The sequence below is a fragment of the Helicoverpa zea genome, chromosome 2 (assembly GCF_022581195.2).
Source record: "Helicoverpa zea isolate HzStark_Cry1AcR chromosome 2, ilHelZeax1.1, whole genome shotgun sequence".
In the NCBI taxonomy this organism is placed as follows: Eukaryota; Metazoa; Arthropoda; class Insecta; order Lepidoptera; family Noctuidae; genus Helicoverpa; species Helicoverpa zea.
The window spans coordinates 13,311,120-13,337,707 of NC_061453.1; the positions used below are offsets into that span (position 1 = coordinate 13,311,120).

Below are 26,588 nucleotides of genomic sequence, written 5' to 3' on the forward strand. Positions count from 1 at the left end.
TTTCTTCTAGAGGTATAATAGGTGTGGATTGCATCGACTTACTATAATCGTAACTGGAGATTTTGACAATCAATAATCAGCCGTAGCGGCTTCACCAGCGAACGCCAAGCTCATGATCTACCAAAGTATAAAGATATGCTTTGCCATAGGTAGGATTTCACAAGGGCCCCACGTTTTTATTTTAGTCTAATATGACCGGGCCCACCTACGTAGGTTGACAGGTAAGTAACTATTTTTTTATTTTCTAGTTTTCAGTGCACATAAGATAAAACCGTTTAACTTAAAAGTTTTTTTACCGATTTTTTTATTTTCTAGTTTTTAGTATTTAATGAAAATACCTACCGAATATTCCTCATTCTATCTAATTCATTTAGTGCATCATTATTACACGGTCTCTTACCTGACAATTTATTACAATGTAATTCCTCAATACATAGCCCTTCCAGATACTTTTTTTTTAACGACCCCAAAAATCATCACATGACCTCTCCTGCTGTGGGTCAGCAGCGGTGAGGGAGTGCCAGACTCTTGACTAAAAACCGTTTTGTTCCGTCGTAGGCCTTTTATGTACCAGGGCCGCGGTAACTCTTTCGAACAATCTCGCAGCCCAGGCAGGCCTTGGCCCTGTTGGGCCCCGCTGGAGTTACTGACAGTTTTCTACTTGTGAAGCCCTTTCATTTGATACCCATATTGGTGGGATTGATAAAAAATTTGGTAGCGGCGGCCATCTTAGATTTCAATTTTGCATAGTAAATTGTATTCTACTTGTTGAGACCTTTCATTTGATACCCATATTAATGGGATTGATAAAACCTACGTTATCCGCCATTTTGTAGCGGCCGCCATCTTGGATTTCAATTTTTTATAGTATATTGTATTCTGCTTGTTGAGCCCTTTCATTTGATACCCATATTGATGGGATTGATAAAACCTAAGTTATTCGCCATTTTGTAGCGGCCGCCATCTTGGATTTCAATTTTTTATAGTATATTGTATTCTGCTTGTTGAGCCCTTTCATTTGATACCCATATTGATGGGATTGATAAAATCTACGTTATCCGCCATTTTGTGCCGGCGGCCATATTGGATTTACAATGTTATTGATATTACTATATTGTATTGTCATCGGAATTAAAGGTGTATACAAAATTTCAGATTAATCGGTTGACAGAAAGAGGGTGAAATTTGAATGACTAAATTTGACCCAAGAATGAATAAATATATAATAAATAAAACAAACGGGGTGAGCTAAATAAAACCGTTTAAAAAACTGATATCAGTAACAAAAAATATACACACATAGCTGGTATATTTTTATTTGATTTTACATTTTCAAACACGCAAAACTAGGTGTATTGATACTACTCATTCAAGTTAGCAATATCATTTACAGCTAGACAAAATGACCAAATCAAAAACGCTGTAACCTACCCTGGAGCTGATATAAAATCCGATCATAACCCTGTAGTGGCAACACTGCAATGCAAATTTAAACAAATCCGCAGAGTAAAACCTTGTACGCGTATAGATGTGAAAAACTTAAAAGAACCCACTATTAGAATAGAAGCTGCAAAGGCCATAAACGAATGGGCAGATAAACAGTTAGCCAAGCCGTCGAACATGACTGAGATATGTTCCGCACTTCAGGATACCATCAGGAATATTGGTCAAAATTTACTTCAGCCATCTCCGCAAATCAGGAAGCAGCAATGGATGACTACCGATATTCTACAGTTGATGCAAGAACGCAGGATATCTAAGAACAATCCGACTAAATACAATGAATTAGACAAGCTGATAAGGAAACGCATAAGAATAACCCGTGAGTCTTTTTATGAAAATAAATGTAAGCATATCGAAGAGCTCATGCGAAAGCACGATAGCTTTAACTTGCATAAAGAAATTAAAGACCTTGCTGGCACTTATAAGAAGACTTGTTCAAACATATTGTCGGATGAGCAGGGAGGTCTCATAGTGACCTTGGAAAACAAAAAGAAACTTTGGAGTGAGTATATCCAAAAAATGTTTGAAGACAACTCAAGACCTGTTGATCACTTACTTTTGGATGACACTGGTCCACCTATTTTGAAATCCGAGGTGAAACATGCACTAACACATGCTAAAACGGGTAAAGCATTGGGCCCTGATAATATACCTGTGGAATTACTCAAACTCCTCGAAGATCAACACCTAGATGCCTTGACCCTACTATTCAACCAAATATATAATTCTGGCAGTCTACCCGAAGAATGGCTAAGGTCCACGTTTGTCACACTTCCAAAGAAAGCAAAAGCAAAGAAGTGCTCTGAATACCGTACTATAAGCCTAATGAGTCATGTTCTAAAGTTATTCTTATCTATCATCCACCTTAGAATACGATATAAGTGTGACGAACAACTTGGCGAAAGCCAATTTGGTTTTCGTTCTGGCATGGGAACTAGAGAAGCACTCTTTGCCTTAAATGTTCTAGTACAGAAGTGTAAGGATATGCAAAGTGATGTTATCTTGTGCTTTATTGACTATGAAAAGGCCTTTGACCGTGTCAAGCACGAGATACTTATGCAACATTTAACAGATATTGGCTTAGATGGGAAAGATCTTAGAATTATAAAGAATTTGTACTGGAACCAAACAGCGAATATAAGGGTGGAAAATTCGGAGACTGACCAAATTGATATCTGCCGGGGAGTCCGCCAAGGTTGCATTCTGTCACCGTTATTATTCAATCTGTACTCTGAAGCAATTATAACAGAAGCTCTGGAAGGTCTCGAAGTCGGAATCACGATAAATGGCAAGATAGTCAATAACTTGAGATACGCCGATGATACAGTACTTCTGGCCTCAACGCAACAAGACCTGCAGTATATATTGAACAGAGTTCACGAGTGCAGTCTAAGAGCAGGTTTGAATATGAATGTTACCAAAACTAAGTACCTGGTTGCATCTGGTACCCACATCTCGGCCCCTCAATTAAGTATTGCAGGCTCAGATCTCGAACAGGTTCAGCATTACAAGTATCTCGGTGCTTGGGTGAATGAAAAATGGGAAAGTGACGAAGAAATTTGTACCCGTATCGAAATTGCCCGAGCAACATTCCAAAAAATGCGGAACGTTCTGTGCAATCGCAATCTTGGAATTAAACTGAGAGTCAGAATGCTTCACTGTTATATCTGGCCAGTAGTATTATACGGAAGCGAGGCATGGCGCTTAAAGTGAACACCCAAAAGCGGCTTGAAGCCTTCGAGATGTGGTGTTACCGCAGGATGCTACGCATAAGCTGGATGCAGAAAATTTCCAACGAGAAGGTACTTCAACGCGTCGGTGAAACCAGGGCATTGTTGCAGACCATCAAACGCAAAAAAGTTGCCTATCTTGGTCATGTACTGAGAAACGATAAATACCAACTGTTGCAACTAATAATGATGGGCAAAATAAAGGGTAAAAGGCGCGTTGGAAGGCGCAAGAAATCTTGGCTGCGGAACATCCGAGAGTGGACGAGTATTGCCAGCGTTGAAGACCTGTTTCGCTTGGCACAAGATAGGAAAAAATTTGCTGAGCTGACGGCTAACCTCCAGTAGTGGAGAGTCACCCGAAGAAGAAGAAGAAAATGACCAAAAGAACGTTCAGAATACTACCAAAAACACAAGGACGTAAAATAAACAATAGTATGTAACCCGCATCTGCTCACATTAAAGGCTGAGATTAAGGAAAACCCTTTCGACCCGCGCCCGCCTCTAATTTAGAGAAAAGATAACGATCGACGATTTTTTGGTGCAAAGTGTAAGCGATTAGTAGATAATATTAATATTTTTTAGAAAAAAAAAAGTGTCCTCGTATATCGTATTCCAAAATAATATTATCTGCTCTAGCTCCCAATCATCGTTATGTATCAAAGTCGATTAAATACATACTTCAATTAAATTATTTTAGCTGAAAAATCTATATCATAACGATGTCATCAACGTTACTGAATCGTGGACACTGTTCTAATAGTTTTGAATGTCAAGCTATCGTTTATTACATATCGGTAAGCATGTCTTTATATAATTCGGCTTTTAGTAATTAAACAGTCAATTTATTTACAAAACTTTGTATATTACTCAACTGTTATTTCTTGTAACTTAGACCAATTTCCTTCGTAGAACAAGAGACGCGTTTGTGACCAGGAATTACGTGATTACATTTATAAAGCCACAATAAATACAGAAATAGGACCTGCAAAACCTTTTCGGGTAGTTTTTCTGATGAGGACCTTGGAATAATGGCCACCTTGGAATAAACATTAAATAGTGGAGTATGGAGTAAGTAGGGTAAGTGAGTTGAGGAGGTCAGATAGGCAGTTGCTCCTTGTAAAACACTGGCATTCAGGTGTGTCCGGTTAGACTGGAAGCCGACCCCAACTTAGTTGGGAAAAGGCTAGGCAGATGATGGTCAACTACTGAAGTTTACAATGAACCAAAGCAATTTTTTTTTGGATTTTGCTATACAAAAGTCTGGCATAAACATGAGAACAAATCATATTTTTTTTAAGTTTCTTTCAAAGAAATCGAAACTCAATGCATACGTATTAATTTTATGCAAATGTATGCAATTTTGCGATTCACAATCAAAACTTCTTAGTTTTTATGTGCTTCCCTTGGTTAGCGTTTACCTTTTTACTAGTAAATTACGTAGTGTTTGCTGGTATATCCTCTAATCCAATTTTTTCCAATTTTCTAATCTGAAATATATTGCTCTAGATATTCTTCTATTAATGACAATAATTCCACTGAGTTGTGACAAGTTAATTATTAAAAGTTATTTTTCCCTTTTCTGAAATTCTATTTGGAGTCTGTCAGCTGCTATTCTACCATATACATAGTTTCTTCGTTTGCTATCTCTCCTTGGATCATTATTTTGGGACTTACCCCACATAACAAAAAAAAAAAAAACATTTATATCGAATAATCAATCATCGTCAACAGCAGTAGTAAAAATCACACATTTCCCTCATAAACCTATTCGAAACCTAGTAACACACACTGTCAAATAAAAGTACCAGGGGCGCACAGCGTCTTGGAGGCCACTCAAAAGAAGTTCCGGCGCCGCTCAACGCGTTCTTAAACCTTAATGGCCTTACTACAAAAACTTTAACCACTGTTTTACACTTGTCTAAAAAAAATGTGGCTCCAAAACCAAAACATCGAGCTTAGAATTATACTCCAAAACATCGAGCTTAGAGTTATATGTCAATGCTCCAAAATGAACCATATGTCAACGTCATAATTTGACATTTTTTGAGACAAGTCATTAACTGACGTTAAAAAGTTTTTGTGGTAAGACTATAGTTATATGTCAATGGGTAAGACGGTTAATATCTACTTTATCTAACCTGGTAGAAAGAATACTCAATCATCAATCAACACTATATAGTAAAAAATCACACATTTCCTTCATAAACCTATTCAAAACCTTGTAACACTTTCATTAAAGCATAAATAAAAGTACCAGGCGCGCATAGCGTCTAGGAGGCCACTTGTAAACACTCGTACATTCCCACTCAAGAGAAGTTTCGGCGCCGCTCAACGCGTTCTAAAAGCTGAAATATCTACTTTATCTCGGCTGGCAGACTGCAATTAAGTTGGTAAATGTCTTTCACAATAACAGTAAACGTTTCGAGGTACCTGTGTAGGTAGTAATTGTGTTTTTGTTGTACATTCGTTTTGTTAAGTGGGTGTTTTGTTTTATTAAGCACTCTTTGAAGTTGAATATAATTTGAAATATCTGGTTTTAATTTGAGTTATTTAGACGTATATCTATATTGAGTTTCTGATTTCATTGTGAGATAGCTTCAATTCTCACAATGCTGTCGTGGAGTATGGATTAGTCTCCAACTTGATGCTGATGATGGATTCTTCTGATAGCACCTACTACTTTATGTGTGCCTAGTCTTCAAGATAGTCGTGGTAAGCTATCGGGTAAAGAACCAACCTCTCGAGTATGAGGGTGTGGGTTCGATTCCAGGTCAGGCAAGTACAAATGCCTTTTTTTCTTATTGCAAGATGTTGTGAGAAAATTGTATTCAGTAGCACACAGAATATTTTAATACATATTTTATAAGAAGCGTTTCATATTGACAGCCATAGCTAACAATAGAATAAAGTTTACACATTAAATAATTTCGCCGTTATCTCCGAAAACAGGTCGAGGCCACACGAACCAACACTGCATAAATACCAAAGCAATTTAGTATTAAATTTGCAATGAACCGAACAGATTTAATTAACATTGGTGCCAATACGATTGTAGTAACTGAATTGAATTTATTTGCATTTGACGCGTTGGAGTGGGCGACTGCTAAATATTTATGTACGAGGAGTGATCTGCCTGTGAAAATTCTGTACGAATAATATGAGTGGGGTTGGCGGTTGAAATGCTTTATTTATAAACGAGTTTGTTCCCGCGGTTTCACACACTTTCAGGAGAAGGAAAATATAGCCTATATGACTCGAGGATAGTGTAGCTTCCTAATAGGAAGTTTTTTGGAACGATTCAGTAGTAACGTAGCTTTTAGGGTACAAACACACAAACAAATAAAAATAATCTTCTTCATTATATTTGTATAAACAGCATCAGCTGCATTTCGTGGTTTTACTACAATTTAAGAAAATCATGATTGAAACTGTAAATAGTACAGTTTTAATAAATTCCTTTGAAGACATCATTTTTCACCTCAATACCAATCTTCTAGATAGTTTACTTACCAGAATATAGGACATTCCATGAGAATTCCGGATGGCATTGCTGTCATGTATGCTCCATGCCATAGTAAAATTACGTAGGATAATTATGAATAACACAAATAAACGAGTAGGCGTTATATATTTTAAATCCCAAAAACAAAAACACAATGATCTATAAATTAGGTAAACACTAAAAATATATAAAACTAGTTACCTTTCTCATGAATAAAATTAAAATCTAAAATATAATTAAGTACGAAAATAATTAATATTATATAATGTTTATTACATATTTTTTTTACTGGGAGCGCTAAAACCGACCGCCTTGCTGACCGTTGACCTTCTTTGCATGTCGTAACGAACATCTACTTTATATACTTTAGACTCCCTTTTGGACATTAGATAGCGGCTCAGTAGTTTTGGTACTTCTGAACTGATGTACTGAAAACAGAACCAAATAAAGCTTTACTTATCCTACTTACATCCCTACTTCCCTACTGATTCCTTACTTATGAGAATGTATGGATGTATGTTTGTTATTCTTTTACGCAAAAACGGCTGAACCGATTTGTTTGAAATTTGGTAGATAAGTGATACCCTGGATTACCACATAGGCAAATCAAATAGGTAAAAAATTTGCCTATATATGTATAGATATGCCACGCGGGCGAAGCCGCTGGCGGAATATTACAAATGTGAAAGAAAATCAGTCACGTTTTCAAAAAGTTTTGGTTGAATCTTGCCACATCATGTCAGCAATCAAGGAATGTTCGATTGAAGATAGCGAGCGCATAGATTAGAGCGAATTATTATATTTTTATGACAAAGTCTTAATATTACTTACATATTTAGAACTATATTGCTTTCTGAGTTGCCGTTCAGAAAAATCCCTCGGTCCCCACTTGGGGATAGGACGGAAAATATACTGCCAAGTCTGAAACATGCGCACAGAATGTCAAAATCTAAATTTTTAAAAGCTATCTAAAATTTGATATTTTAATAAAAGGGATTGGTAGTTCCTGAGATTGGTGGCTTTGAGAAAACTCTTCAGCTTTATACATATATCAAAACTAGCTCCCGCCCGCGGTTTCATCCGCGAGGTAACTGCTCCCGGTAAATGAATGGTGACAAACGATCTTATGTTCTTCTCCTGGGGCTACGCTTCCTCCCCTCTAATTTTCAGTATAATCGGTCCAGCAGTTCACGCTGATGGTATGACCAAGGGAATAAGAAATAGTAAAGAGGATAATATTATACTTGCCATTCTCTGCCTTACAAGGTACTTGTATATTATCCATAATACGCCAAGAAATAATGGCACGGCCATAATGGGCCACGACCAGACGAAGTACGGAATCTTTATTTTTACTTCTGGTTGACTCAGTACATCATATGTAGCATTCATCATGAAGTAATACTTGAACTGTGGATTTGAAAAAAGTAAGTAAACCCTATTGGTATAAATACGAGAGAAACACTATTATTATCAAACAGATGAATCTAGCCGGATTATATGAAAGGCTATGGCTGGAAAGAAGTAACTTCTAAGATACAAGTCGGATGTTGTAGACACCACGGGCGCTGGGTGTCGCGAGATGACTCCCAGTCACGGTAGGCGTGGGTCCGTAGTCGGTGAGTTCGGGTGGCTCATCGTCTCTCCGTCTGTATAGATAACAGGACCCGTGACGGCGACGCGCGTTGTTAAACGCGCTCCTCAAAGAGATGTCAGCAACCCCAGCGGGGCCCAGCAGGGCCAAGGCCTGCCGGGGCTGAGGGATTATTCGAAAAAGTTTCCGCGGCCCTGCTTCATAAACGGCATATGAAGGAACACGATGGATTTTTTGTCAGTAAAATTATGACACTCCCTCACCGCTGCCCACAGCACCCACAGCGGAAAAAAAACTACTTCATAATGTGAGGGCTAGTTTTATTATATGTACTTACCGCGTAGTATACGGGTACTAATCTCAAGTTCAGAATTCTCAACCTGGTTGGTGGAGTCCCGTAATGAAATGTATAGTCGTCTACAAGTCTTCCCAAAGGGTACAATAGGTACAAGAATACGGATTCCACGACAGTTATTAAAGCTTTACTGGCGATAAAAAAATTTGCTATGTACTGTAAAAAAAAAACAGTGGTATAAAAAATCCGTATTTTGTAAGGACGTTTAATTAGTGACACCCAGTTGTCATGTCTGAAAGGCAGTCGCTCTATGTTAAATGCTGTTACTCAGCTGCACCGATTTAGACTGACAGCCGAGTTCAGCATAGCTGGGAAAAGGACCGCGATACACTCGAGAGTTAAATGCGCCTAGACCTCTGCACACCTGTATAAAACACTAGCAGTTTTTCTGCGGTTTCACCCGCGTCCCGTAGAATTTACTGCTCGTGCAAGAATAAAATACAACTTATGTTATTTCGGAATATTGCAGCTTCCAAATGCGTCCAAATGGGTACCAGTTTCATCATCAGAACATCCGAGGCGGTTTACCAGAGTTCTCTATACATTTCTAGTGATTCTACGTAAATACATAAGTAGTAGGTACTTATGAATTTACGTAGAATGCCTCGAAAGGCATTCTAACAAAATTTTCAGTATTCATATCGCTAAAATCCCATAGTTTACAGAGGTTCTTGTTTTCTAACTTACTTAATATGATAGTCCGCCATAAACTCCGCCATAGACGGTCCCAAGCCCGGTTGCGAAAGGAGGAGGGTTGGCTGGTGAACGGCGTACACCCAATACCACCAGGGAATAAGACCGCTGTAAAATACGCCAACGCCGAGTAGTAGGCGGCGGTGAAGTATCCTACTCAACAACATGGCTACGGTGGCCCTGGGGACTAAATACCCTCAAAACAAACCGACGTAGAAGGTAATGGGAACCCACTACGATTATGCTCCCAAGAGAACTCCATGAAGGTCAACGACAGAAAAGTTAGTACGTCGGACGATCCGACTGACCCTCGGCGCTCGCCGATTCCCGGGTCGACGAGTGTGAAATATGCGACCGAAGACTCTTCGATAGTGTGTCATCAGGCTACCGAGGCAGTTGATGCTATTGAGGACAACAAGAAACCATCCATGCGCATCAAGCAAAGAATGGGAACATGGAACGTAAGAGGATTGCTGAAACCGGGAAAACTCGCGATTGTAGAGAAGGAGATGAATGAACACAATCTTATGTTGCTTGGATTATGCGAAACTCATATGAAGCAACAAGGACACCTCACAACTTCGAGTGGCAATCTAATGTTTTTCTCCGGTCACGAAACTGATAGCAAAAATGGCGTAGGCATACTGGTATCTCGTAGACTACGTAAATTCGTCACTGGCTACATCCCAATAAATGACAGAATTATGACCATGCGCATCAACTGTACCCCACTTCCCCTAAACATCATCCAAATCTACTCACCTACAGCACAGTCAACAAAGGAAGACATTGACAATTTTTATGGAACTCTACAAACAACAGTAGAGAACATATCCAAGCGCGAGATCCTAATAATTCAAGGAGACTGGAATGCGAAGGTAGGGAGCACTGAACAAGATGACCACATCCGCCACATACTTGGAAAACATGGACTTGGCACCAGAAATGAGAGGGGTGAAATGTTCATAGATTTCTGTGTAAGCAATAATTTAACTATAACCAACACGTGCTTCAAACACCACAAGCGAAGATTATATACATGGACTTCACCCGGTGGAAAATACCGTAATCAAATTGATTTTATTACGATTGCAAACAGATGGAAGTCGTCCATAACGAACACTAGAACATATCCAGGAGCGGATTGTGGCTCTGATCATCAACTGCTAGTGTCAGATCTACGAGTGCGTCTAAAGTTTCGTCGTAAGAAAGCAAAACCTTTAGCTAGGCTCTCAGAACCGGAATACGATGGTTTCCAGAACAATACGGAATCATATCTAGCAGAACTCACCCCTAAAATTGCACATATGAATCCAGAAGAGCAATGGCAGCAGTTTAGCGAGAAAATTGTTAATGCACTAGATTTTATAGCCAAAAAACCTATGGATAAAAAAGACTGGATGTCAGAGGAGGTTTGGTCTAACATAAAGCTACGTAAAGAACTCAAAAGTGGCGAAAGACCCGAAAATTTCGAAGTGAAGTACTCTCAAATGTCCAGGTTAATTCAAAGACAGTGCAGAAGGGATAAGAACCAGTATTTGGAGAACATCTGTACCGAAATCGAACATCATGCGGACAAGTATCAAACTGCTGATCTTTTCAGAAAGGTCAAACAAATAACACACAAAGTCAAACCTTCCTCGTGGGTGATAGATGACAAAAATGGGAATCCGATACATGAAGTTGCCAAAGTAGCTGAAAGATGGAAAGAATACTGCGAGGAACTCTACCAAGACCAATCATCCAAATCCACTTCATCAAATAAAATCATAGGAGATGAAGAGCCCAGCATTCTCCGCTCAGAAGTTGAAGATGCGATCCGGAAACTTAAAAGAAATAAAGCACCAGGGCCGGATCGAATCACAGCGGAAGTCTTGAAAGGACTGGGCTCAAATGGAATAACATGCCTGCATAATATATGCAATAGAATATGGCATACAGGACTTTGGCCATCTGACTGGGTACACTCCGCAATTCTTCCTCTCCATAAAAAAGGATCGATGCGGAACTGTAGTAATTACAGAACTATTGCACTAATATCCCATGCCAGCAAAGTTCTCCTTAACATCCTCAATGCCAGACTAAGAGCTTTCCTGGATTGGCAAATACCCCAAGAACAAGCGGGTTTTGTAAAAGAAAGGGGAACGAGAGAACAAATATTAAACTTAAGGCTCATAATAGAAAAATGCTACGAATATAACACCCCAACTTTCATGTGTTTTGTGGACTACCAAAAAGCTTTTGACTGCGTCAAGTGGGAGAAACTATGGAAAGTACTTACCGAAGCGGGGGTACCCTCCCACCTCGTAATGCTGATTCGCAACCTTTATGAGTCGAGTTATGGCACTGTAACAGTAGGAGACACAACATCAAGCCGTTTCACATTCCAGAAGGGCGTTCGTCAGGGATGCATAAGCTCTCCTATACTCTTTAATATTTACGGAGAACACATTATGCGTCAAACGCTAGAAGACTGGGAGGGTGGCATAAAGATAGGTGGAGTCAAGATATCTAATCTGAGATATGCAGACGATACCACCCTTTTCGCATCATCCGAAAACGAAATGGCGGAGCTGCTGCGTCGTTTAGAAACAGCCAGTCTGGAAATGGGACTTGCAATTAACAAATCTAAGACCAAGCTCATGATCGTTGATCGATTTGACACTATTCAACGCACTGATATCCTACAAGACTACGAGACCGTAAACCAGTTCCAATACCTTGGCTCGTTAATAACAAATAAGGGAAGTAGCGAACCTGAAATACGTAGGCGAATTGGCATGGCAAAGACAGCGATGACCCAGTTGAGCAAAGTCTGGAAGGACCGAAACATCAGATATCGGACCAAAATACATCTGGTCCGCACTCTTGTCTTTTCCATCGCATTATATGGTGCGGAAACGTGGACTTTTAAAGCTGCCGACAGGCTGAGAATCGACGCTTTTGAGATGTGGTGTTGGCGCCGTATGCTGCAGATACCATGGACAGCCTTCTGCACAAATGTATCCATTCTACAACAACTAAAGCTAGAAAAGACAAAACGCTTATCCACTACCTGCTTGCAGCGAATAGTACGGTATTTCGGCCACGTTGCTCGCAGAGACACTAACAACTTGGAACGCCTGATGGTAACAGGAAAAATTGAAGGCAAAAGACCTAGAGGTAGAAGTCCCAAACGGTGGTCAGACCAGATATCGGAGGAACTGGAGATATCTGTCAGCACTGCACTACACCAAGCAACGGAACGTAACCGATGGAGACAACTGGTTGACGAAATAAAAAGGAGTCACGATCCTCAGCATTGAGGGAACGATCGAGGAGAGGAATATGATAGTATTTTTGCTTCTTATATCATAATTCCATACAGAATTTATTAAAATAATGTAGAAAAATTAAAATTCTCTCTTACCCATCCGTTGGTAAATATTAAAACCACTACGCCTAAAATAACTAACGGCACTTTAAAAAACCAAATTTTAACTCTATGTTGAAACTTTGGCCATTCATAGATCACGGTTTGTATTAAACAATGATATGTCACTATCTGAAATAAAGAAAAAATGTGCTACAGTATGTTAGAGAGCTGGCCTACAAAAACACTGCAAATCTGTTGAATGTGGTTATTTTGCCACCGACTTCTAGTCATGACAAATATTTTGTCGCTATCAGTGCTTTGTTGAATCGGTTTAAATTTTTAATAAATACTAGCTTTCCGCCCGCGGTTTCACCCGCGTCCCGAGATAACTGCTTCCCGTAGCCGGATGGTGACAAAAACTATCCTATGTCCTTCCCCTGGCTCTTAACTGAAACTTAACGTGAAATCGGTTCAGCCGTTCTTGAGTTATAAGTGGAGTAACTAACACGACTTTCTTTTATATATATACTTAGAAGAAAGAAGAAGATATATTATGGTTTTCAGTTTTGGGTCCAATACTATTTACAATAATATTTATAATGTCGGTACAGTGCGCAGGTAGTCATAACCCATAATTGTGGAAAAACCTTACCAAAACAAAATAAAATATGTCCAAACACAATGTAGATGCAATATATTATAAAAATAATTAAAATTTTTGTATAAGAATAGTTTTTATTACTTACCATAACTAAGAACTCGTTAACCCCTGTGCAAAACATGAATACTATTGTATAAACGTTGCCGAAATAGAAGTGTGAATAAAATAGAGGCCAGTAGAAGAACCAAGTGCGTTGATCTAAAAAGCAGTCACAATGTATTAATTTATAACATTGCTAGCCGTAGTACGTAGTACCTGCTATATTAGTATCACTACATAGTAAAATCGCTTTTTCTGTCCCTATGTCCTTTTGTACGCTTAAATCTTTAAAACTACGCAACCGATTTTCATGCGGTTTTTTTATCAGATAGAGTGTTTAAAGAGGAAGGTTTATATGTATAGTAACATTCATTAAATAGTGGGGAAATACTGGTAATCCCATGCGAAGCTGGGGCGCGTAGATTATAAGGAAAAATCGACTAATCTCACACAGTATGTCGGACGTCGGTTTTTTTGCATTTTGCAGTTAAATATTCTTCCATTCATCGTAAAACTCGAATATTGGCCAATCTTAAGGTACTTTTAAAAAGAGATTCCAATGGTGTGAGGTACTTCGACAGACATATTTTTTTCTTCTGGTCACTCTATCAAATTGTGTGCGTATATTGCTAAAATGTACTTACTAATTTATAAAATTTAAATTAAAAAATATCAAGAAAAATTCTCACAAAAATCCATCATATGAATAGACGAATGGGCGAAAGACTCGACGTAAGTTTTGATCTCAAAAAATACAAGTGATTTGAGAAAATATAACAACGTATTTGAAATAACCATCGTTGCGCAATCCGTTCCAGGATTTATCTGAAAAAGATAAATAACAACATTGACGTTATTTTCTAAATAAGTAAAATATAGAAGGTACAGTTCTCGCCAAACTAACTATTGAGAATTGGTGTATTTATTTATATAAACTTCATGAAAAAAAATCATGCATTGGCAGAGTTAACTTACGATTTTTTATATACTGTTACAGATCGAAAAATCTTACTTAAGGTTAGCTACCTATATGTATATGTAGATATACAGGTACACGGTGGGTAATTGGAATATGAAGATCAGCTACGCTCCCACCCCATACTAAAGTCCGCTGCTCACCCGTATTCGGTTTACTGGAAACCAATCCCAACAGAAGTGGGAACAAACGAATAAAACATAGCTATGAAAACTACTTGCTGGGGAGTTTGTTGCGCCACTTCTTCTTCCAAGCAAAAAAAACATGGGAAGTGGTGAAGAGTTCGAAAGTTCGAAAAGTGCTGTTTGGCAGCCTAATTTAAATAAATAACTTTTCATTTTTTTTATTTCAACTTAACAGCAAAGAAACTGCGAGAAATTTACCTCTTGAGTACTTCTTGCAGTCAGAATATGGACAACTGGTGGCGCGCTTATAGATTCGGCGATCAAATCCACATCAGCAGACTAAGAAAACAGTAAGTTTAAAATCTCGTAAATGTTGATAACTCAAATAATCTACTCTGGGAGGACCACTGACGGGTCTGAGGCCCATGCAGACCACGTTTTTTTAAACGTGCCGTTGACTCGCGCTTACCACGATGCTAATCGCGTATATAATAATAAATAATGTCGGGACACCTTTTTACACACGGTTGGTTAGCACCATGGTAAGTTATTAATTAACTTGTGTTATGGCTGCTAAAACAACTGATAAACTACATATGGCTACATATAAATACATATTGTAACACCCAGACCACGGCCAACAAGCATGCTCATCACACAAATGTCGAACGAACCGGGAATCGAACCCGGGACCTCAGGTTCGGCAGTCCGGTATGGTGACCATAGCGCCATCGAGGTCGTCAATAGAAATGACAAACATACACTGACAAACATAAACTGCTCTGTAGAATAAAGAGTTAAAAAAATGTGATCTGAAAAACTTGCAAAACTGCACACTAAATACAAGTTATTCGATCGAATGCCTTATTCTGTTTTATTTCTGAGAAAATAAGTAATGTCTAGCGGCACTGGGATGTTAGTCTAGATCTTGGTCTTTTAGTAATGATACATTTTTATTATTATGATACATAGTTCTCACCCAATATTCGAAGCTAAAGATACTATATTCGGGTGGTTGGGCTAAGACTGTAGAGTTCGCAGCTGGCTCGTTTTCATGCTTATGAGTCTCAACTGATATTAAGTATAAAAACGCTGTCACATCAATAGCAATTGTTACCCAATGGGATACATTTAGTGCCTGTAAAATATAATAATAAACACTACTTTTTTTATCTAAAAGTATTTTATCTCTTTGACTTTAAAATGTTCGATTATATAAAGTTTTTCGTCAAAGAAATCGAACATGCGAAATTTCAGCTCATACAAAAAAACCGGCCAAGTGCGAGTCGGACTCGCGCACGAAGGGTTCCGTACCATCCAAACTAATATTCTATACTAGCTTCTGCCCGCGGTTTCACCCGCATCCCGTGGGAACCTCTGCACGAACCCGGATAAAAAGTAGCCTATAGCCTTCCTCGATAAATGGGCTATCTAACACCGAAATAATTGTTCGAATCAGACCAGTACTTCCTGAGATTAGCGCGTTCAAACAAACAAACTCTTCAGCTTTATAATATTAGTATAGATAAAATATATTTATCGAAATCTACCAAACATGAGCAAAAAAATCACGTTCGTAGTATGGGGATCCCCCAAAAGATTTATTTAATTCTAATTAGCAGTATTTGTTGTTATAGCGGCAACAGAAATACATCATTTGTGAAAATTTCAACTCTCTAACTATCACGGATCATGAGATACAGGCTGGCATACGGATGGACGGACGGACGAACAGAAGAGCAAAACATATACCTACCATATTCGATAAGGTACAGATAGCAATCAATAAAACGTAATACATGTATCACGAATTCATAATAGTACACCGTGACTTTTAGTCGTCTTACAACGGCAGCCCACTTCATGTATCCAATGACTAGTAAACGTTCACACAAAAAAAAAATATTTATGAGATTTGAATAATTTTAAAATAAAAATAAATTCATTATTATGACGCATAACGTAGATTAAAAACACCCTGTTGTGAGCGCGGCCCGAGCACAGTTTAAATATCTTTACCGTGGTACTGGGAAGGTACCTACTTTCTACCGTTTGATACGTAAACATTATTAAAAGGATGTTTCTTATTTCTATCTAATGTATTAATTATTTTTCTTTGCTATAAAATTAATAATCGTGCCTAGTGGTATTTTATGTCGGATACATTGAGTGGACCACCTTTGTAAGACGACTAAAAAGTCTCGGTGTATAAACGATAAAGTAACATACACGCCACAATGTCCTTTTTTCGGCCCAATTATGAAAATATGTTATTACTGACCAAAGGATCACAAAATAAATTAAGTCTCGAACAAATGAAAAGTGCGTACTTAAAATCCTGAAATCAGAAAAAATAAACACTGTAAAAGTTAAGCCTCTAGATTGTAGATTGTACATTCGTATAGATTTCTACTGGCCCGTCTCCTATTAACCTCATATGCAATTTCGTAGCTATTCGATCTGTCATGCGGTAAAGCAACACTTGACGCGGCCAATCCTTCGATGGGTGACCATCTATGGTATAACAAGTTTCCTCGTATTTCGGAAAGCATGTAATTTTTTTTAGCTAACGACTCTTTTTTACTCATTCGTAAGTATTATATCATTTGCAGTCGTTACGGGTAGTCAGAAACCATCAAGTCTGATACCAGTCTTGCCAAGGGGTATTGGATTGCCCGGGTAACTGGGTTGAGGAGATCAAATAGGCAATCGCTCCTTGTAAAGCATTGGTACTCAGCTGCATCCGGTAAGACTGGAAGCCGACCCCAACATAGTTGGAGAAGGCTCGGGAGATGATGATGACGGCTAGTCAGAAGCCGGAAAGTCTGACAATCATTTTGGGGTAGCTCGGGTAAGTGGGTTGAATGAGGTCAGATAGCCATTCGCTTCATTTGAAGCACTGGTACTAAGCTGCGGTTAGACTAGAAGTAGACCTCGACCAATATATTTGGAAAAAGGCTAGGCAGATGGTATATCATTCAGTAACGAAATAAATATTGGACCATCATCTCATCTCCCGAGCCTTTTCCCAAGTATGTTGGAGTCGGCTTCCAGTCTAACCGGATTCAACTGAGTACTAGTGTTTTACAAGGAACGATAGCGTATCTGACCTCCACGACTTATCATAAATATTGGACCATACAAGACTTACACATTAGTTCTGTAATATTCTGCCACACTTGAACTAAAATGCGTGCCGTTTGCATCCACATAAATTAATTTAAATTTGTCAAAAATTATGTCACTATTGTTGAATAATATGTCTCCAAAGTATTCAAAATTGTAACAGTGGACTGTTTCGTTCATTCCGACGTCAAAATAAGTAGCGTTTTTACACCTGAAAATTTACAAATAAAATATTATCAAACTATTTCACGTTAATATTATTTATCGATGTCCTCCTAGCCGATTATCGGCTACACACAGACAGGACAGGAGAGAGATCAGGAACGACATTAACGTGCTCTCCGATTTTCTACGTGAATCAATCACCAACTTCCAGGCTCCGGGCTGTTTTGTGAATGTTTAAACAACCCACGAAGCTAATTCAGCCCGACCCGGGAATCGATCCCAAGACCTCAGTCATAGAAGTCCGAGGCAGTTAAAATATGTGAAGAATATTGTATTAGTAATAACGGAAATATGTTTTGAAGAACAGACCTGTTCCAAGGATTTTTGGATGCCAAACCATCCAACGAGAAATGAAATAGCTGAATAACACTATTGGAATATAAAAGTAGTTCAAAGAATGCTGCTACTACTAATAAGTACTTGAAACCTGAAATTAAAATATTGTTGTAAATTATTTTTGAGCTTATTACAGAAAATGATTTCTATACGTATGCAATCCGAATGTAAAAAAAACTAAATTTTTGGCCTTATTATTAGTTTAAAGATACAGTATAAATTCATACAAATGGTATTAAAATTACTTACCATGACAAACAGGGACCATTTTAGTTAAAAAAATATGCTCTTCAGGCGCATAGGATGCCATAAAAAAGTGAAGAAAACTATGTGGTAAAGATTTCAAAAATAAATTCAACACGTAGAACCAGATGTAGCTGAAAATAATTAGTGATTTAATACATTTCTTTAATCTAGCAAGGTTTAAAAATTAATAATAATAATAAACTTGTTTATTGATGGCAACTAGGCCCAAAATGTGTTAGTTGAAGAGTTAAAGAAAAAAGCGATTAATATTATTAACGTTCTAACTACACCATTGAAGTACCAAATTGAGTAAAAAATAGAAAATTTTTGCCTTATTTTTTCAGTCCTTTTCCTGATATCAGATCGACTTTATCAAGTATTTAGTTTGGTAATCAAAAATAAAACTTTGCTCTCCTGATGACCGTATTCTTCAATTTTACTTTAGAGTTGTAGTTTATTTTTTAAATGATGAGTATTACTTACAATTCATGGGTTCTACAACTACGCATCTTGCCTCGTCAAGTTTAAAGCATAATTTTTGGTTTGAAAAGAAAAAATCTTTTCTCCATCGCTCGTAGATTTCATCATCATCATCATCATCAGCCTATCGAAGTCCACTGCTGGACATAGGCCTCACCAAGTGCCACTGAGATCGATTTTCGGCTTCTCGCATCCAGCTCCTGCCAGCCGCCTTGCGCAAGTCATCACTCCACCGTTCCTGCTACGTTTGCCGAGGCGTGGTCTCTACTCTAGAACTCGTTTTCCCCAACGGTTATCGGTTCTTCGGCTAATATTTACTAAATATAAATTCCTTAAATATATGTATGTATTTGCAAAAAAGTAATAAGTGTACTTACTCATTTAAAACCAAATGCGATAATACAACCAATTCGATTTTAATTGGCGATGAAGTGTATGAGCGGTAAAAAGATAGTCTCTCAAACTTTGTACAGTCAATCATAGGCCGATCAGAAGGTTCGGTAGCCTGTAATCATAGAAACAAGATTTAAGTTACACTCCATCATCATCTCCCGAGCCTCTTCCCAACTATGTTGGGGTCGGCTTCCAGCCTAACCGCATGCAGCTGAGTACCAGTGTTTTACAAGGAGCGACTGCCTATCTGGCCTCCTCGACCCAGTTACAAGGGCAATCCAATACCACTTGGTAACTGGTGTCAGATTACCCGTAACGACTACCCCGGATGTTTAATGACAATTTATTATAGGAACGCTTGCAATCCCATCAAAATATTCATAGAACAACTGCCTTTTATATTGGAAAAATACGTAAAAAAGTACCAACCTTTTGTACTAGATGCAAATTAAATCTTGGGTTTTTCGATATCCGTCTTTCAGTCTCATTTTCTGCAGTTGTTCTGATATCTCTTCGGCTCTCCATATCGAAATATATAAATGTACTTGTATAGTTCAAGAAAAACTGAATATAACTACATTTCAAAAACAATCATAATTAAACAATATTATGTAAAAAAATACAATATCTTGAAATCTAGAAATCTGATTTCAAATTGACATTGAAGTCGAGAGTTTTTATATGGTTTATGGTGTGTCATTATTTATAGTTTCTTTAAAAAGTTTTCATTATAAATAATCTTCTTCTTGGCAAATCGATAGTAATCAGACTTATATCTTAGGGTGCGTCTACACGGTGCATGTAGCTGGAGCAAGTTAACATGCGCAAGTGACAAGAGCACGCGGGTGGGTATTTTGTTTTGGAACATGCGCGAGTCGCTGGATCCGCACGTTTTAAAATGCATGCAACCTTCACATGTGCCTCAACATGCGCAAGCTACTTGAACAGTGTAGATGCACCCTTAGTAACACAGTGTTTTGCTACGCACACGGCATAGTCAGTGGCGATAAATAAGTATTTCGCTGTGTATAAACGTTAAAATAAAAGGAAATATTTAAATCAAGTGATGTAATATAGGGCAATTTCATTCAGCCGAGTTATAATTAATACGTATCGAGAATATATCAACCAATGTTCAAAACCAAGCGAGTAGTGATGGCTACTACCTTTTCACGACGAGAAAGATTCTTGTGAAAGAACAGTTTTTGTTAGTGTGTGAGCTGATCATATAAGCGTCTAATCGTATTCTATAATAGAGCCAACATTTTTGTTTGTACACTAAAGGCGCTGAAACTACCGATTTGAAAAATTATAGCACTGTTAGGAAGCTATCTCCGAGTAGCGTAAGCTATAGTTATATATAAGTAGTATAAATCGTGTCAAAACAGTTTAGTTGAAAAATAAAAAAATAAGTGATCTTAAAGTAATTTATTGACAAACTTAAAATGGCATAAAACAATGAAGGCAAATTAACTTTTATGAGTGAGTGAAGTATTGATCGTAATTAAGTTACAATACATAAAGAGAAAGATAGAAGAACTAGTAAAACTGATTTGGTTAAAATAAATGACTAAACTTAAAATACTTAAACCTTAATTGTAACGGTAAAAATTCTGAACAAAACATTTCATTATCATTTCAATTAAAAAAAAACGTGTGGCACTCGGGGACTGCCGCGGTAAAGCTATTGCATAGCATTCTGTATTAACTTATGCAATTACAATTATTTATTTTTCACAAACAGCTGATTATGTATTCGTCCAATTTCGGAGCAGCTCGTCTCGATTCGGGCGAGTTCCGTAAAGTCGTACGATACGTCTAATCGCACGACACACAGCGCCGTGTCGAAGACTGCCGAACTGACACGACATTAGACGATGCACGGCCTTCAAGCCACACCTCCGTGACCGTCGGAGTGGGGAGCGTGAGGTTTTTTCGTTACGGAATTTCTGGATTTGGTCCCCGCGCTCAAGGCCTGCGATAGAAGCTATGCAATAGCTTAAAAAATATCTTATAATAAAATTTGCCATGATTTCAAACAATTTCAAATATTATGTATCTACAAAAGAGGATCCGAAAGGATATTACACTGTTTATGTCCGTAAAACACAGGCCTAATAGAATTCAATATTTCGATAAACCGTTTCATCAATAACAAAGAGACTAACCACTTCTGCATAGGTGGTTAAATATTACAAAGAATTATTTTTTTTTTTTCACACCGTATTGACGCAATGGCTTCGCGCTCACCTCTAGTGGTGAAACTTAAAACCTGTGTAAAACGTTACTAAAAGTTTTTCATACAATACACGTCAAAAATTAACCAAAAAACTATGTAACATGGTAACAGTATTGAAATTGTCTTACACAGTTTTTAAGTTGCAAATTATTAACACAGAAGGCGTCCTTCATAATATTATCGCCATTTATTTTCACTAAAATAATATTATTGCATTTTAGATTTGGCATCTTTGTAGGCTCCAAATCCGACCGCCTTGCTGACCGTTGACCTTCTCTGTACGTCATAACGGACATCCACTTTGAACACCTTGGTTTCTCTCTTGGACAGAAGATATCGGCTCAACAGTCTTGGTACTTCAGAACCTATGTACTGTAATAATTAAAAAATTGTGCTAGAGTTTTTAGTCGTCCACGTTCAGAATGCAATGATAAACTGATGATATTGGGAAACGATCAAAATTATTTATTATTCGTTTACTATCTATTATCAAAATTATTTAAACCAAGCTTGAACCAGGCTAAAGGTTAAAGTATAATCTATAACCAATGAAAACCTAGTTGGGAGTTTATCTGACTTATGTACATCAAATCCAGTAGCAGTAGATAGTTGATGGAGAACAGGCTTTTCAAGAAATCAAAGATGCAGGTGACAAAATTAGGTTGAAAATAACTACATACGTATCGTGAATCAAATTGCTTTCTTAGTTGTCTCACTGAAAAGTCACGTGGTCCCCATTTTGGGATCGGGCGGAATATATAGTTCCAAGTCTGGAAATAACAGAGATTATTGAATTTCAAAAAAAAAATCGTTTTGGGGGCAGTCGTTTGTAAATTACCGAGGTTCAAAAAGAGCTGTTGTGCCGCCAAGTTTGAATAAAGGATGTTGGATTTCATACATTTATTGCCGCAACTCTGTATATTTCTTTTCGCACGTCAGGTCTAAATTATGGTACCTAGATAACATAGGAAGGGTTTTTTTACCGTTCTATGTATAACAAGATATTTGTATATCATGTAGAATACTCCCAATATAATGGGTAGGACCATGAGAAACCAGGACCAGACATAATGCCTGTTCAACTGTCCCACTGGTGCCGCTGACATCGCCTTCCACATTGAGCTGAACATTAGGTATAGTTTTAGCTGAAAAACAGAACAATAAATATTAAAACAAAGGTTTTTGGCAAACTATTATATAGCTCATGTAGAAAAAGATAAATAAGTAATTGATTGTAGTGAGAGACCATCAATGCTATATCATGAGTTCCTTCTGTTGGAAGGACGTTAAATTCTAGGTCCCAGCTGCGATTTTTACATTCTCAATTTTCTTTGATAAGAAGTTGTTATTAGTCATCAGAAGCCAGAAGAATAAAAACCAAGTCTATCAAGGCTTATCGGCTCTATACGGGTAATCTATAAGGGTTGCGCGGATAACTAAGTTCAGGATATCAGTAGAGCAAATACGCTGCATCTAAACAACCTATCTCATTATACTCCCAAAAAGGGCTAAGCAGATGAAGATAATTAAATAGACTTACCGCATAATACACAGGGACTAGTTTTATGCTTAGAATTCTCAATCGTGTAGGAGGGGCCCCGTAATGGAACGTAAAATCATCAACAAGTCTTGATATCGGGTACACTAGATAAAGAAATAGAACTTCTGCCAAAGATACTATGCCTTTGCCGTACACCCATAAAATTGCGCGAGTCTGCAAAAAATTGGTATGATCAAGTAAAAAAAAAATTGCCAAAATTGCCAAAAAAAATTTACAAATTTTGAAATTGAAAAGTTATCTAAATGATTGATGATGTCATATCTTGCTAGCTTATTGTAGGTCATGGCGGCTGTTCTCAGATAGACCTGAAAAGCAGCCAGCTGGGCATAATAGTGCAAAAAGCAATTGCGCATACACAGGTGCACTTACTATTCCTTCACTCTCACAGCCCGATGGGACGGAAATCTGACACAACCGGAGAGAGACCGGTCACAAAACTGACATTAACGTTCTCTCTGATGAACTATGATAGATTAAAGTATGCTCGAAACATTGATTGAAAAATATGTTAATTTTCAATAAAAGAGTAATAATTACATCGATAGAAATAGTGCAGTACAAAACAAGTCCCAATATATATGACACGGTTGCTATCATCCACTTTTTTACTCGTGGCCACTCGTAATTAATCGTTTCCATAACACACAAGTTTGTTACACCCTGTAATATAACAATGACATTGAAATTATTTTTTTTTTCTAAAGCTTCTCTACGAATTTAGACATAAAAATAGTGGTCAAATAACAATAATTCCTGGAAAGAGAGAAAATAGACATTTGATAACAAATTATCAAATGTCTATTTTGACCGGACTATAATTGAATACTGAATTTTGATGCTGGACTCAATTCTATCCAAAAAGAAAGAAAAGTGCCGAATCATGTTGCTAACGGACAATAATTTTATGAACTATTTTATATATGATGATTTTCACCTTATGTCATCCGCTTTAACTTCCGAAAAGCAATAAAAACGGAACATGTCTTATATATTAAAAAATACTCACAATCATAAACATTTCTGTGAACATGTTAAAATTCATGTAAAATACGCTAAATATATCACCGAGAATGAAATCCGTCCACAACATGGGCCAATAGTAGAACCAAGAATGTTCATCTGAAAAAAAATATTTGGTTATTCATAAAAAATGCCTATTTGTTTATGATCCAATTACGTTACGACAGAAGATGGGTAATGTCTACTCGTACTGTGAATACCCACAATTCGGACCCATCGATCTAGCATTTCTATGACTAACACTATGGCTAGTAACTAGTATATAATCTGTGCTATGGCTGCTAAGCTCTTCAAAAGGGTAACTACTGCTCTGGAACACAAAAGTCTCCAGAAGAAACATGGGTGGGTTCTTTTAAGGTACTGACGAGCAGGAAGGATTCATGGTTTCCAGCCAACCAAAAAAGTAGCTTATCTGCTAATGAATAAGATGCAAAACTCACTAAAGCCAGAAAAGGGCATCGTAGTATGAACCAATTCCTCGCAATGTTGCTTAACCCTGGATACCAGTAAGGCTCTGAATATATAAGTTAACGCGTTGGATATCATCATCACGGAACTGTCAGCTGCTGGGTCAATCTGCAAACAACACACACACCTAAGAATTGGTATACTAGTCTTTCTGCGGTTTCACTCACGTCAATCATAATTGTAGTCGTCATCTTGAATGATGAATACAATGTTCTGATTAACTTTTTTATTAACTTGAAAGATAATGAGGTTAGGACAAGAAAAACATTGCTGGTAAATGTAAAATTGCCTTGAATAATTTAGGCATACTCCCATAAATTGTTTATACACATATTACGCGTCTCTGCCTATTCAAATTCACTGATATATATGGAGGATAAGCTGGTTTGCAATAAATTACCTCTTGAGAACTTCTTGATACTAGAATATGGATAACCGAAGGTGCCGTCATTGATTCCGCAAGCATTTCTAGATCACCCGCCTGTCAATAAAAAAGGTTTTTTTTTCTTTCAACAAACCTTCTATTATTATTATCAAAGAATAAGGCTGTAACACTGCTAAAGTCGAAAAAACACAATCAAAATTATAAAATACGTGAACTTCAATATTTCAAATAAGTAGGTAATGCAGTTACATGATACTAACATTTTTACACGTTGTATTTTCCTCGTTTCATGCACATACATGGGATAAACGAAAAAGTAATATGTTTGTAACGGGTTGTTACCTAAAACGATCCAATAAAATTATAACCTAGTAACAATTTAAGTGTATTTACCCAAAGTGACTGTTCTGCCTCCACAGATAGTCTGGTCACACCATATTTTATCTCTGCACCTGGCTTGTCATACGGGATAGGAGGGTTTATCTCAGAATGGTATCCAGTGGCATAATGCATATACAATAAATATACAAACAATACTATGTCCACATAGTTGACGCCCCATTGACAGTAGTGCAAGATCTGAAAATGTAATGTTATTACTTGAATATATAAAAGCCCTTTTCCCGCGGTTTTAGTTCTGTCCCGTAGGAATTAATACCCGTACCGGGATAAAATTTAACTAATCTTACTTGGAAAGAGTGTAGCTGTCCAATAGTGAAAGATTTTTTCAAATCGGTTCAATAGTTTCAGAGCCTTTAGGGCACAAACAAACAAAAAAAATGTTTCCTTTTTATTATATTATTAGTACACCGTATAGATTAGGTCGAAACACTGACGAATAATGTATAATTTTCAGTCAAAGATTTATTTGGAATAATTCAAATGTAAGATTTCTTAAAACTATCGCTACAAATGGAGATCTAAGGGGGACGCCTATGTTCAGCAGTGGACGTCCTATGGCTGAGATGATGATGATGATCGCTAAAAATTAAAATGTAAGTAAAAATACCTTCCAATAAGAGGCCTTCCAAGCAAGCAGAGGCAACAAATGCACGGCAAGCCACGACAATACAAAAATCGAAATATTCCATGTCGACGTAATATAAGTCACCAAGTCTCTGAAATAAATGTCATTTTAGTTTCATCTTTTAAAGTAATATAAATCTTTTCTCACGGATTCCGCTGAGTACCAGTATTTAACTGACTGCCTGTCTGTACATATCAACCCAGTTACCTGGGCAACTTGATACCCTAATGAGACTGTATGTCAGACTGGCTTCTGATTACCCATAGCAAAAATAGCGGCTATAGTTGGAATTGCAAATAAGTCAGAAGAATATATTCATTACTGTCAATATTGCTTAGAGTGCTTCTACATAGTGCATGTAGCTGGAGCAAGTTAACATGCGCAAGTGACAACAAGAGCACGCGGGTGGGTATTTTGCTTTGGTACATGTGCGAGTAGCTGTTTTGCAAATACATCTGCGCATGTGTCTCAACACGCGCAAGCTACTCGTACCGTGTAGATGTACCCTTATTGCTTACCTGTAGTATTCTAGTTGCGATACTTGGAAAT

General features: G+C 37.6%; 1 protein-coding gene across 1 annotated transcript; it reads right to left on the reverse strand.

Annotated features, from left to right (window-relative positions):
* Nucleotides 1-7,007: 7,007 nt before the first annotated feature.
* Nucleotides 7,008-19,864, reverse strand: LOC124635936. The gene is made up of 11 exons (XM_047171902.1): nucleotides 19,769-19,864; nucleotides 19,324-19,451; nucleotides 18,470-18,597; nucleotides 18,194-18,311; nucleotides 15,306-15,315; nucleotides 14,792-14,872; nucleotides 9,372-9,442; nucleotides 8,667-8,814; nucleotides 7,999-8,145; nucleotides 7,567-7,656; nucleotides 7,008-7,163 (listed from the first exon to the last, which is right to left on the reverse strand). Exons 1-11 carry the CDS (start codon nucleotides 19,862-19,864, stop codon nucleotides 7,008-7,010), a joined length of 1,173 nt encoding a protein of 390 aa, XP_047027858.1.
* Between the last annotated feature and the right edge of the window lie 6,724 nt (nucleotides 19,865-26,588).

What these genes read in the sequence shown, in the direction of transcription:
- LOC124635936 (XM_047171902.1), bottom strand. Translation starts at nt 19,864, where the DNA reads ATGGAGAGCCGAAGAGATATCAGAACAACTGCAGAAAATGAGACTGAA. An exon ending in ATTTGCATCTAGTACAAAAG is followed by an intron (nt 19,452 to 19,768) that starts GTTGGTACTTTT and finishes CTATGATTACAG; the next exon opens with GCTACCGAACCTTCTGATCG. An exon ending in GGATAATATACAAGTACCTT is followed by an intron (nt 7,657 to 7,998) that starts GTAAGGCAGAGA and finishes CGCATGTTTCAG; the next exon opens with ACTTGGCAGTATATTTTCCG.